The sequence below is a fragment of the Cherax quadricarinatus genome, chromosome 91, assembly GCF_038502225.1.
Source record: "Cherax quadricarinatus isolate ZL_2023a chromosome 91, ASM3850222v1, whole genome shotgun sequence".
Taxonomy (NCBI): Eukaryota; Metazoa; Arthropoda; class Malacostraca; order Decapoda; family Parastacidae; genus Cherax; species Cherax quadricarinatus.
This window is the reverse complement of record NC_091382.1, coordinates 11651108-11664040: the sequence shown is the minus strand read 5'-3', so window position 1 is coordinate 11664040 and position 12933 is coordinate 11651108. Positions and strand designations below refer to the sequence as shown.

General features: G+C 37.9%; 1 protein-coding gene across 1 annotated transcript in view; it reads left to right on the top strand.

Moving 5' to 3' along the window:
• LOC128704929 (uncharacterized) overlaps positions 1-12933 on the top strand; it is a 193604-nt gene that overhangs the window by 110609 nt on the left and 70062 nt on the right. The window contains exon 5 of the mRNA XM_070104387.1: positions 9561-9755. Coding sequence (XP_069960488.1) covers positions 9561-9755 — 195 coding nt within the window. The remainder of the gene's footprint in view (positions 1-9560; positions 9756-12933) is intronic.

Below are 12933 nucleotides of genomic sequence, written 5' to 3'. Positions count from 1 at the left end.
TACTTGGTCCCACTTTGTTTTTGTTATTGAAGTTGAATTTGGTGAATGCTCCCTCGTGACTAGTCTCATTATGTCGGTCTGGGGCTCCACGCATACATGTCTGAACCTCAATTATGTTGTGATCTGAGTATATTGTTTTTGATATGGTGACATTTCTTATCAGATCATCATTGTTAGTGAAGATGAGGTCTAGTAGGCTCTATTATTTGCTGGTTTAAATTGAATTTTGTGCAGAGATTTAAAAGCTCGTGTGACTGTGAGTTTTCATCAGAGCTGCCTCCTGGTGTTATTACTGCAACAATATTATTTGCTATATTCCTCCATTTTAGGTGCCTTAAGTTGAAATCCCCCAGGAGCAAGATGTTGGGTGCAGGAGCTGGAAGATTTTCCAGACAGTGGTCAATTTTTAACAGCTGTTCCTGGAATTGCTGGGATGTTGCATTCGGAGGCTTGTAGACTACCACAATGACTAGATTTTGGTTCTTGACCTTTACTGCTAAAACTTCCACTACATCATTTGAGGCATTTAGCAGTTCTGTGCAAACAAGTGAATCTGCAAGTGACAGTGCATTAGTGTTCGCAATAAAGCTAACAGAATCCTTGGCTTCATATCTAGAAGTGTAAATATTAGAAGTCCTCAGATTGTTCTTCAACTCAATATATCCTTGGTTAGGCCTCATTTAGACTATGCTGCTCAGTTCTGGTCACCGTATTACAGAATGGATATAAATGCTCTGGAAAACGTACAGAGGAGGATGACAAAGATGATCCCATGTATCAGAAATCTTCCATATGAGGATAGACTGAGGGTCCTGAATCTGCACTCTCTCGAAAGGCGTAGAATTAAGGGGGATATGATAGAGGTGTATAAATGAAAAACAGGAATAAATAAAGGGGATGTAATTAGCATGTTGAAAATTTCCAGCCAAGACAGGACTCGCAGCAATGGTTTCAAGTTGGAAAAATTCAGATTCAGGAAGGATATAGGAAAGCACTGGTTTGGTAATAGTCGTGAATGAGTGGAACAAACTCCCGAGTACAGTTATTGAGGCTAAAACGTTGTGATGTTTTAAAAATAGGTTAGATAAATACATGAGTGGGTGTGGGTGGGTGTGAGTTGGACCTGACTAGCTTGTGCTGCTGGGTCTGGTGCCGTGCTCCATCTTGAGTGGAGGTGACCAGACTGGGTGGGTCATTGGGCTAATCCGGAGGGGGGACATGGACCTGCTCCGCATGGGTCAGTAGGCCTGTTGCAGTGTTTCTTCTTTCTTATGTTCTTATGTTTAACACTGGTACTAGTCAGAGCCAACACTGGCACTAGAGCCACAGCCAATCAATCAATCCATCAAGTTTATTCTCTATAAGGATTACAATGCAGGGTTTACAGATTTTGGATATTGTGTGGTTTACATGTTATAAAATACTAATTACAGTGGGGGGCACTAGGACACCTAGCATGGCTAGGCATTTCGGGCAGACTTAGATTAATTCTTAACTCTAAATTATTACAAATTATGGAGTAAGTTGGTATTAAGGCTAAGTGACTAAATTATAGTTTGTGAGTTTAGCAATGTGAATGTTTTTGTTTTGGCACAATACATAGTTTCTATATTGGAGTATCACAGGCAAACTTATGACTAGTTAGGATTCATTATTTTAAGATTAAGATTCATATTTCTGTGTTTATAGTCAAATGGGTGAGTGAGTGACTGTAAGTGTGAACCACCAAGTGGTTTTCATGTAGTTAGTTGATGGGGTGTATCAGGGAGATGAGATGTTTTCTAACAGTAGCTTTGAAGGTGATGAATGTGTTTGCAGTTCTAGAGTTTTCAGGTAGAGTGTTTCAGATTTTAGGGCCTTGGACATGCATTGAATTTTTGAAAAGGTTTAGTCGAACACGGGGAATGTCAGAGATGTTTGTGTCTGGTGTTATGCCTGTGGGTCCTGTCACAACTATCAAGAAAGCATTTTAGGTCAAGGATTATATTGGAATTTAAGGTCCTGTAGATGTAGATTGCACAGTAGTAAGTGTGGATGTTCTGAACAGGGAATAAGTTTAGATCTATGAAGAATGGGGGGTGTTTCCAGGGATGGGATTTAGTGATTATTCTTACTGCGGCTTTTTGTTGGGTTATTATTGGCTTTAGGTGTGCTGCTGCAGTTGATCCCCAAGCACAAATATCATAGGCGAGATATGGATAAAGGAGTGAATGGTATAGTGTGAGAAGGGCATTTTGCGGCACGTAGTATCGTATCTTGGAGAGGATCCCAACCGTTTTGGATACTTTTTTTGTTATGTGTTGGATATGGGTGCTGAAATTCAGGTTGTTGTCAAGATATAGGCCTATGAATTTGCCCTCATTACGTCTGGCAATTAGTGTTGTCGATCTTAATGTTAAGTTGTGCAACACCTGCTCTGCTACCAAACATAATATAGTAGGTTTTGTCAGTGTTAAGTGTAAGTTTATTGGCTATCATCCAAGTCTATTTTGAGCAGCTCTTCTTTAACAATGGTGTTGAGGGTGGCAAGATTAGGGTGAGAGATGACATAAGTCGTGTCGTCAGCAAAGGCAATGGGTTTCAGGTGTTAGGATACGTTTGGAAGATCATTGATGTAAATAAGGAAGAGCAGGGGACCAAGGACACTTCCCTGCGGAACTCCAGTATCAAGTGGCCGTGTTGATGATGCCGTGTCTTTAACCCTTAAACTGTCCAAACAGATCTATGTTCACATGCGTAGTGCTCCGAAAGTAAATCTACGTTTTTTTTTACATTTTCAAATATAAGAAAAAAACGTAGATCAAAGTTTTTTTACACGTTTTCAAATTAACAGATCACTCTTTGATGTTCCTCGTGTCCATCTCACGCTATGCAAAAACTCAATGCACATAAAAGGACCTAAAATCTGGAATTCATTACCTGTAAATATAAAAGAAACACTACCTGTTTATAAATTCAAGTCTCTTCTCAAAGATCACTTACTCACCCAAAACCAAATAAATACTGAATAACTGAACCTTATAAATTGTATATCTTAAATGTTTCTCACAATTATATCACATAAATGTTAAACCTAAAACACAATCTAACTTTATTATTTTTTAAATACACTACCTAACAGAATACTCCATTCTACTGAATGTACAACAATGCATGCAACCATATGACCTGTCTTTGTAATACTCACTTGTGCTTTACAGTAATCTGTTTACATTAATGTTTTATCACTGATTTCATCATTGCTTAGTTAATCTTAAGTTAATTTTAACCCTTTGACTGTTTCAGGCCCCTCTCTGAAACTGTCATTCTATGTCGCTCAATTTTTGAAAAAAAAAAAAAATTATTTTTTCTTATGAAATGATAGAGAATCTTTTCCCGATGGTAATGACACCAAAAGTTCGAAATTTGGTCGAAAACTCGTGGAATTATGCTCCCGCGAAGTTAGCGGTCTCGGCGACATATGCGTATCGGCGATTTCGCCGACTTTGAGCCCAATTTTCAGCCAATTCCATTGTTCCAGTTGACCAAACTCATAGCTATTTCTTTAGAACTCCATTTTATCTATCAGCTGAGTACAAGAAACCTCCCATTTACTAATTTGGACTACCCAATATGGTGGTCAGAAATTGGCAATTTGGCCAATTTCACGCAAAATAAAAAAGATGCCAATTTCAAAATAGGGTCCAGAATAAACAAGGTAGACATTCGTGGCACTAAAATAACATATGCTCTGTTCGTTAGTCACATCTCTAGGCCCCTCTTATATTATTATTACTTTCTATTTTGATTTTTTATTCATACAAAAAAATACAAAATTTACTGTTATGCAGACGACTGCATTATTGTAAAAATGGTATAAATAATATCAGTGCATTAGTGAAAGAATATTAGACTCCCCAGTTGACGTGTATTGGACATGTGGTGTGATTTATTTACTCTTGAACATTGGTAAAAATCGAACATTTCCGCTACTTTGAGCTCAGTTTCAAGGTCGTTTTCATCGTAAAAGTAATGAAAATCATCTCTATTTCTGTAATATGTTTTCCATTTTATCACCTAAGACCATGAAAACGCGAATACAACGATAAATACTATACGAAAATACACCTCAAAGTCGGCGTTTTATTCCAAAAAAACGATCAGAGTTTTTTTTTTCTCATTACGCAATGTGTGCTGCAGGATTTTTTTTATGTGGTGCACACTGACCACACAGACCCATTCTCTCACATGTGGGCCTACCAGCTTTCTCCCACTTGATTTGAAGCCGCTAGAATTATTGAGTATATATACGTCAGAAACATTGGCTCGTAAGACGTATTTATACGTCGAAAACAGTCAAAGGGTTAAGCCAGCCCGTAATGCTATGCATAGTATAAGTGGCTTTGGCATGCTGCTCTTACCTGTATTTTTTTGTACCTCTGTATGTGTGCTCAAATTGTAAATAAATAAATAAATAAATAAATAAAAAAAGAAAGCTGTACGTTTTTTTACATACTTTCAAATGTTGAAAAAAACGTAGATCTATGTTTGGACAGTTTAAGGGTTAATGGTGACGTACTGATACCTGTTAGTAAGGTAGGATTTGAAATATGCAAGTGCATGGCCTCTTATACCATAATGGTCAAGTTTGTGGAGTAGGATGCTGTGGTCTACTGTGTCAAAAGCTTTTGTTAGGTCAGTAAAAATTCCTAGCAGATATTGGTGGATGCTGGCAGTAGAGCCAGAGCCAACACTGACAGCAACAGTATGAAAATAACATAGCATTGAAAGTCAAGTCTGACCCGAAACTGCTGTACAACCACATCAGGAGGAAGACAACAGTCAAAGACCAGCTGATCAGGCTGAGGAAAGAAGGTGGGGAACTCACAAGTAATGATCATGAGGTATGTGAGGAGCTCAACATGAGATTTAAGGAAGTGTTAACAGTAGAGACAGGAAAGGCTCCGAGAAGACAGCACAGAGGGGAACACCAACAGGGAACATACCAACAGGTACTGGATGACATGCAAAAACAACGGAGAAGGAGGTGCAGAAGCTGCTAAGTGACCTAGATATCTCAAAGGTGAGGGGTCTGGACAACATCTCCCCGTGGGTCCTTAGAGAAGGAGCAGAGATGCTGTGCGTGCCACAAACCACAATCTTCAATACATCCCTTGAAACTGGGCAACTACCTGAGGTATGGAAGACGGTAAATGTAGTCCCCATTTTTAAGAAAGGACACAGAAACGAGGCACTAAACTACAGACCAGTGCCTTTGACGTGTATAGTTTGCAAAGTCATGGAGAAGATTATCAGGAGAGTGGTGGAGCACCTGGAACGAAACACGGTTATAAACAACAACCAGCATGGATTCATGGAAGGCAAATCCTGTGCCACAAACCTTCTGGAGTTTTATGACAAGGTAACTGAAGTAAGAAACGAGAGAGAGGGGTGGGTTGATTGCATTTTCCTGAACTGCAGGAAGGCCTTTGACACAGTTCCTCACAGGAGATTAGTGCAGAAGCTGGAGGATCAGGCATGTATAACAGGAAGGGCACTGCAATGGATCAGAGAATACCTGACAGGGAGGCAACAACGGGTCATGGTACGTGATGGATATCACAGTGGGCACCTGTGACGAGTGGGGTTCCATAGGGGTCGGTCCTATTTTTGATATATGTGAATGACATGGTGGAAGGAATAGACTCTGAAGTGTCCCTGTTCACAGATGATGTGAAGCTAATGAGAAGGATTAAATCGGTTGAGGATCAGGCAGGATTACAAAGAGACCTGTATAGGCTGGACATGTGGTCCAGCAACTGGTTTCTTGATTTCAACCCTGCCAAATACAAAATCTTGAAGATTGGGGAAGGGCAAAGAAGACCAAGACAGAGTATAGGCTGGGTGGACAAAGGCTGCAAACCTCACTCAAGGAGAAAGATCTTGGGGTGACCATAACACTGAGCATGTCTCCGGAGGCACACGTGAACCAGATAATGGCTGCAGCATATGGGCGCCTGGCAAACCTGAGAATAGTGTTCCGATATCTCGGTAAGAATTCGTTCAAGACACTGTACACTGTATACGTCAGGCCCATACTGGAGTATGCAGCACCAGTTTGGAACCCACACCTGGTCAAGCACGTCAAGAAATTAAAGAATGTGCAAAGGTTTGCAACAAAGCTAGTTCCGGAGCTCAGGGGAATGTTCTACGAAGATAGGTTGAGGGAAATCGGACTGACGACACTGGAGGACAGGAGGGTCAGGGGAGACATGATAACAACGTGCAAAATAATGCGTGGAATAAACAAGGTGGACAGAGACAGGATGTTCCAGAGAGAGGACACAGAAACAAGGGGTCACAATTGGAAGCTGAAGACTGACGAGTTACAGGGATGTTAGGAAGTACTTCTTCAGTCAGAGTCGTCAGGAAGTGGAATAGTCTAGCAAGTGATGTAGTGGAGGCAGGAACCATACATAGCTTTAAGACGAGGTATGACAAAGCTCAGGAAGCAGAGGGAGAGGGAGGACCTAGTAGTGATCAGTGAAGGGGCGGGGTCAGGAGCTGAGGCTCAACCCGTGCAACCACAATTAGATGAGTACTAGAGCCAGAGCCAACACTGACAGCAACACTGGCACTAGAGCCAGAGCCAACACTGACAGCAACACTGGTACTAGAGCCAGAGTCAACACTAACAACAATGGTGCTAGAACCGGAGCCTACACTAGCAACAACACTGGTATCACTGGTTGTAGGCCTAAGTGTTCTTAAAGTGACTTCTCTACTGGTCCTTGGAAGTCTGTACTTCAGCTAGTTCAAATAATTTTTGAAGTGAATAAAACCACTCAGCCAGTATCTTATGCATTGGCCTGGAGTTTAAAGACTTACTTGTCCTGGGGTTCTAACCCCACCTGTTCTGTGGTTTGTTTGTTGTCGTGTTATTATGATTTCGTGAGTCCGAGATCTTGCTGCTTTCCCAACATATATCTTGTCACACCCCCTACATAGTGTTATGTACATTCCTGCATTAGTGGCAGATTCACTCTAATGGTTTTACACAAGTTTATAATTATAGTTGAAGATCTGGTGGCTATTTTAACAAGTTTTTTGTCATGTGTGTGGAAAATGTTAGTTGCAACGTTGCTGGCCTGCAGAACAAGGTAACTGAGAAGCTCTTCTTTAATTGGATAGGTATTAATGTTATTAAGGATGTGCTACATGTTCCCAGCAATCACGTAGGAAGTGCAAGGGAAATTGTAGCTAACTGAAGGAATGTGTGATGTATGTGCACTCTTCTATGAGGAACTGTGGACTGGAAATTCTGTAAGCTTTTAAGAAAGAAGCCACCTATAACAACTATTTTAGTCCTGGTGGCATTGTTTAAGAAGAAATGCATCAGATTGGTCTTGTAAGCTCACCTGCATCAAACTTTAAAACAGCATCTGTTTTTACCTGCAAGTAGAGAAGCACATTAAGAAAATTTTGTAATTGGTTGGATGCAGTGGTGGCTCATAGCAAAAATTAGTGGAGGTGCTGCTTCAGAAAATTTTTAGCCATTGTTTTAATATTGTGTAAAACGAAACAAGCATATATAAAGAAAATTTATACATAAGCTTGATACAATCATAAACAAAAAAATATTTTTACTTGCCTAAATTGTTATAGTTCAAGCTTGATCCATTCATTTAAAAACAAACTCCATTCTTGTTCTACTTTGCACAAAAAGATTAATAATTAAATAAAATAGTTGGAAGCATGATGATCATCTAATTCTACACTTTATCACATTCAAGAATATGGTACATTTTTTTAAGTGCAACACATGTTGCTGAGTCAAAAAGAAACACTGCCTTACACTTGCACAACAGGGTCGGCACTGTGTCAGCAACAGTGCTCTCTCTACCTAGCCTGCAGCATCTTATCTCAGACACAACTCACAAAATTGTAATGATACAATTGCAAACAAACCATACCACGGGTGGGGATAGAACCTGCGATCAGAATCTCAAAACTCCAGACCGTCGCGTTAGCCAGTGGCTAACACTATGGTGTGGAGTTTTGAGACTTTCTGATCGTGGGTTCTATCCCCACCCATGGTATGGTTTATCTCAGACATGTACGCATGCGCACTACAGCCAAACACCAATTCGCTGGAACTGTGAAGCACACGGTTCCATACAAGGATTTTTGTAATTTTTTCATGTACTAGGGGATAGCTACTGACATTAAGCTTAAGGATTATATAATATACAAGTACAGTGGACCCCCGCTTAACGATCACCTCCAAATGCGACCAATTATGTAAGTGTATTTATGTAAGTGCGTTTGTACGTGTATGTTTGGGGGTCTGAAATGGACTAATCTACTTCACAATATTCCTTATGGGAAAAAATTCGGTCAGTACTGGCACCTGAACATACTACTGGAATGAAAAAAGTTCGTTAACCGGGGGTCCACTGTATAATGAAAGAATTAAAAAAAAAAACAATAAAGACATTATATTGAATGTTATCTATAATATTGAGTGAAAGTAGGGGGTGCTGCAGTTCAGCAGTGCCTACACATGAGCCACCACTGGCTGGATGAATACACCAAGTTAGACCTATGAAGGATGCAACAGAAAACATGCCACATTCTTCATAATAATACATACATGTAATAACATTTTATTTTGACATGATACGTGTTTGTACAAAGAAATATAATAGTTGGGTGCACATGCCAAAAGCCCCTTTATATGCAGAGCATTTTGGGCAAACTTAAATTTAACTTAAGATTAATAAGGCAATAACAGTACAGTACCTCTCTCCAGGTAAACTCCAGGTAATGGTCATTTGATGAGCTACAATGAATACAAGAGAATTGAGTATTCTATTATGTCATGCTCTATGGCTTTATTAAGTTCTGAACAGGGTAAGAAACTGCTATACGTACCTGCTGCCCGGACAACATAGACCAAGTTATAAATATACGTACTACCATTGACAACCTGGAATTCTTGTCCACTCTGTCACATTCAGCTGTACTCCAGCACAGTATATAAGAGCTCTGTTAAATGGTTATAAATTATCTTATATTTGTATCTCTATATTAAACTTTTTTATTATATTTCATAAAATGTGATTTTTTCATAAAATGGAGCATACATATACTGTACAGAATATTCCAGAAGTCTGCTGCACACACAGGATAAATATACACTCCACACAATTCATTTATTATTAAATTTAAATGTCATTAACAGCCACAGACATTAATTTTCATATGAATATTTTTCCGTTCAAATACTTTTTTGAATGTTTGATTTGAAAGTATCATGCCCATTTCTGGTTTATATTTTTTCTGTATTAAATTTTAGCGATTTTTTTTTTTTCACCCACTGATGCAGTTGCATAGTGTTTTATTTGTAGAGGGTAAAATATAACCAGTATAGGATCTGTTTACAAAACTGGTATTAGAAATAATTTTGTTTAACTTTAAGAATATAATTCATATATTTCCTATGGCTTCATATTTTTGAGATGACATGTACACTTGATTTTATTGTAATGTGTCTCTAATATTGATATTTTTCTTATTAGACAGCTAGACCCTGCATTAATACCGTTGTTTGAAGAACTGTGTCGGGAGCAAGTGGAGGCCTTAATACAACCAGAGGAAGTTAAACAAAAGAAAAAACAGCGGAAAATTGAAACTGAAGTTGCGGAATTAAAAAATAAGTTAGCGACTAAAGCTAGAGCAATTGTTTTATCAAACAGAGAAATTAGACTACTTAGGTGAGTAAAATAAAACATTATTGTATCATGATTTATGGAGAGAAAGTTGAATGGTAAGTCTTAAAATTATTTCAGTCTTTATGAGTTTTATCAAGTCTGAATGTGATGAAACTTGTACCATATAAATAGTGTTTGTACAGTAATTATAAGTTTTTCCTTGAATGACATTTTTCATTGCAGATTCTGCTATTCAATCATTTAATGTTGTCATATATACAGGAAGGCCCCGCTTTACGGCGTTTCACTTTACGGCGTTCCGCTAATACGGACATTTCAAATTATGACCAAAACTCACTATACGGCTCCCCCCACCTGACTTTCTAATACGGTCACCGTGCCCCACCCTGTTTGTTTACATTCTCCATGAGCTCAGTAAGCACTAAGTCTCTCCATTTTGTCTGGAAACTCCAAAATTTCAAATGTTTTTAAAAGTTATTTCATATTTTATATATACTCTGATAATTATACTTATGTATACCTGTACCTAAATAAACTTACATACATCAAGTCATTTAAATGTCGTATATTACGTTAATATACACATTTTCATTAATCCATCCATGATATTTTTTTCAAAATTATATAATAAACACGATGCATAACATATAAATAAGATAAATACACCCCACAGTAGAATAAATAAACATAAATGTGAGATGTGAGCAGACGACTTCCACAAGTGACGCCATAATAACAATAGTCACCGAGTCTCATTAAATGTCGTATATTACGGTAATATACACATTTTCATTAATCCATCCATGATATTTTTTTCAAAATTATATAATAAACACGATGCATAACATATAAATAAGATAAATACACCCCACAGTAGAATAAATAAACATAAATGTGAGTGTGGTAGCAGACGACTTCCACAAGTGGTGATAATAACAATAGTCACCGAGTCTCATTAAATGTCGTATATTACGGTAATATACACATTTTCATTAATCCATCCATGATATTTTTTTCAAAATTATATAATAAACACGATGCATAACATATAAATAAGATAAATACACCCCACAGTAGAATAAATAAACATAAATGTGAGATGTGAGCAGACGACTTCCACAAGTGACGCCATAATAACAATAGTCACCGAGTCTCATTAAATGTCGTATATTACGGTAATATACACATTTTCATTAATCCATCCATGATATTTTTTTCAAAATTATATAATAAACACGATGCATAACATATAAATAAGATAAATACACCCCACAGTAGAATAAATAAACATAAATGTGAGCTGTGGTAGCAGACGACTTCCACAAGTGGTGATAATAACAATAGTCACCGAGTCTCATTAAATGTCGTATATTACGGTAATATACACATTTTCATTAATCCAGCCATGATATTTTTTTCAAAATTATATAATAAACACGATACATAACATAAAAAGATGATAAATACACCCCACAATAGAATAAATAAACATAAATATAAGATGTGGGAGCCTGGTTTGTTTACTCTGTGCCTGGCCTGTCACCTCTCATGTACTCATTCTTTCTCTCTCTCATTTATTCGTTTTATCTCATTTACTTACTCCTGACCCTACATTAAGACTACAAATATTTTAAGGTAAGTAATGAGTGAACTGTATATACATTTTATCGCTCTGGGATGCTTAAATATCATAGAATAGTATGTGTGGGTGGGGTGGCCTGGTGAGGTAGCCTGGCTATTACAATACATACCACACTTGATTTCTTACAATAAATACTACTTGTCTCACCCTAGATTAAGACTATAAATATTTTAAGGTAAGTAATGAGTGCACTATGTGTGTATTGTACCTTTTTATTGTGTTTTGATGCCTGGTTCTATTGCTAACTTAATATATGTTAGTGTAAACTTGTTATCTAGTGTTTGTATGCATTTATAAGTGGAAAAAAAGGGTGTTCCACTTTACGGCGGTTTCCGCTTTACGGCGGTAGCCTGGAACCTAACCCGCCGTATAAGTGGGGCCTTCCTGTATTTAAATGGACAGGTGCTCCTTGACTTACAATGGAGTTCCATTCCAATGAACCCATCGTAGGTCGAAAATATCGTGAGTTGAATATGAATATATGCTAAATAAATAAGTAAATAACTACCATCACTGAATGAGTAAATAAACACATAATTAATGTAAAGTATTGAAAAGTGAATAAATGAATACAAGTTATGGACTTTCTGCCTTCATGTTGGGTAAATTTATCTTAAGTTTTATCTCCAAAGTAATTGCTTTTGCACCATCATAAAGTTGAAATATTGTAAGTTGGACCATTGTAGGTCAAAGAGCATCTGTACTGCATGTCAGTATGTGCATGTAGGTTCCTCACTGTGTATATTTCTGTGTTGACAAGATTCAAGCCTTCTTTTTCAGTGCTACTTAAAACTGATGACCCCTTTCAAAATTACACTGATCCTTTTTTCCCACATGAATACAGTCTTAAACCTGACATCCACTCTGTTTTGCAGTTACCTGGCTAGTTAATTAACAGAGAACACGACAAACTTTCAGTTCTTAGTTTTCCTCTTTGAAAGTCCTATACCATCTCTAGTGCAGAGGCTGTGTATGGCTCGTTACCATGGTTAGGCTTTTTGCACTTAATTATAACGTCCTCCTGAGCTGTAGTGATTTACCCTCCCATGCTATTCTGTCACTTGCTGCTATTTTATTTTTCTTCAGACATATGTTCCTTATCTTCATGAGGAGGTGGAGAAGAAATCTTCCTCAATAAGACATGTGTGTCATAAGAGGCAACTAAAATGCCTGGAGCAAGGGGCTAGTAGCCCCTTCTCCTGTATAACTTACTAAATGTAAAAAAAGAAGAAAAACTTTGTTTCAATGCACCAGCCACATCCCACCGAGGCAGAGTGGCCCAAAAAGAAAAACAAAAATCTCTTTTTAACATTAGTAATGTATACAGGAGAAGGGGTTACTAACCCATTGCTCCCGGCATGTTAGATGCAAGAAAAGCATTCATTTCTTTTTCGGGTCACCCTCCCTCAGTGGGAGACAACTAATGCATTAAAAAAAAATGTTCCTTACTCTGCTATGCTGCAGTAGCCCAGAAACTGAAGCTGAGTTTGCAGGTACATCTGCCTAATCACCGATAACTTTAGTTTTTTGTTTTTCCTGAATATTATTATGATACACATCAGGACACCTCAGTGTAGT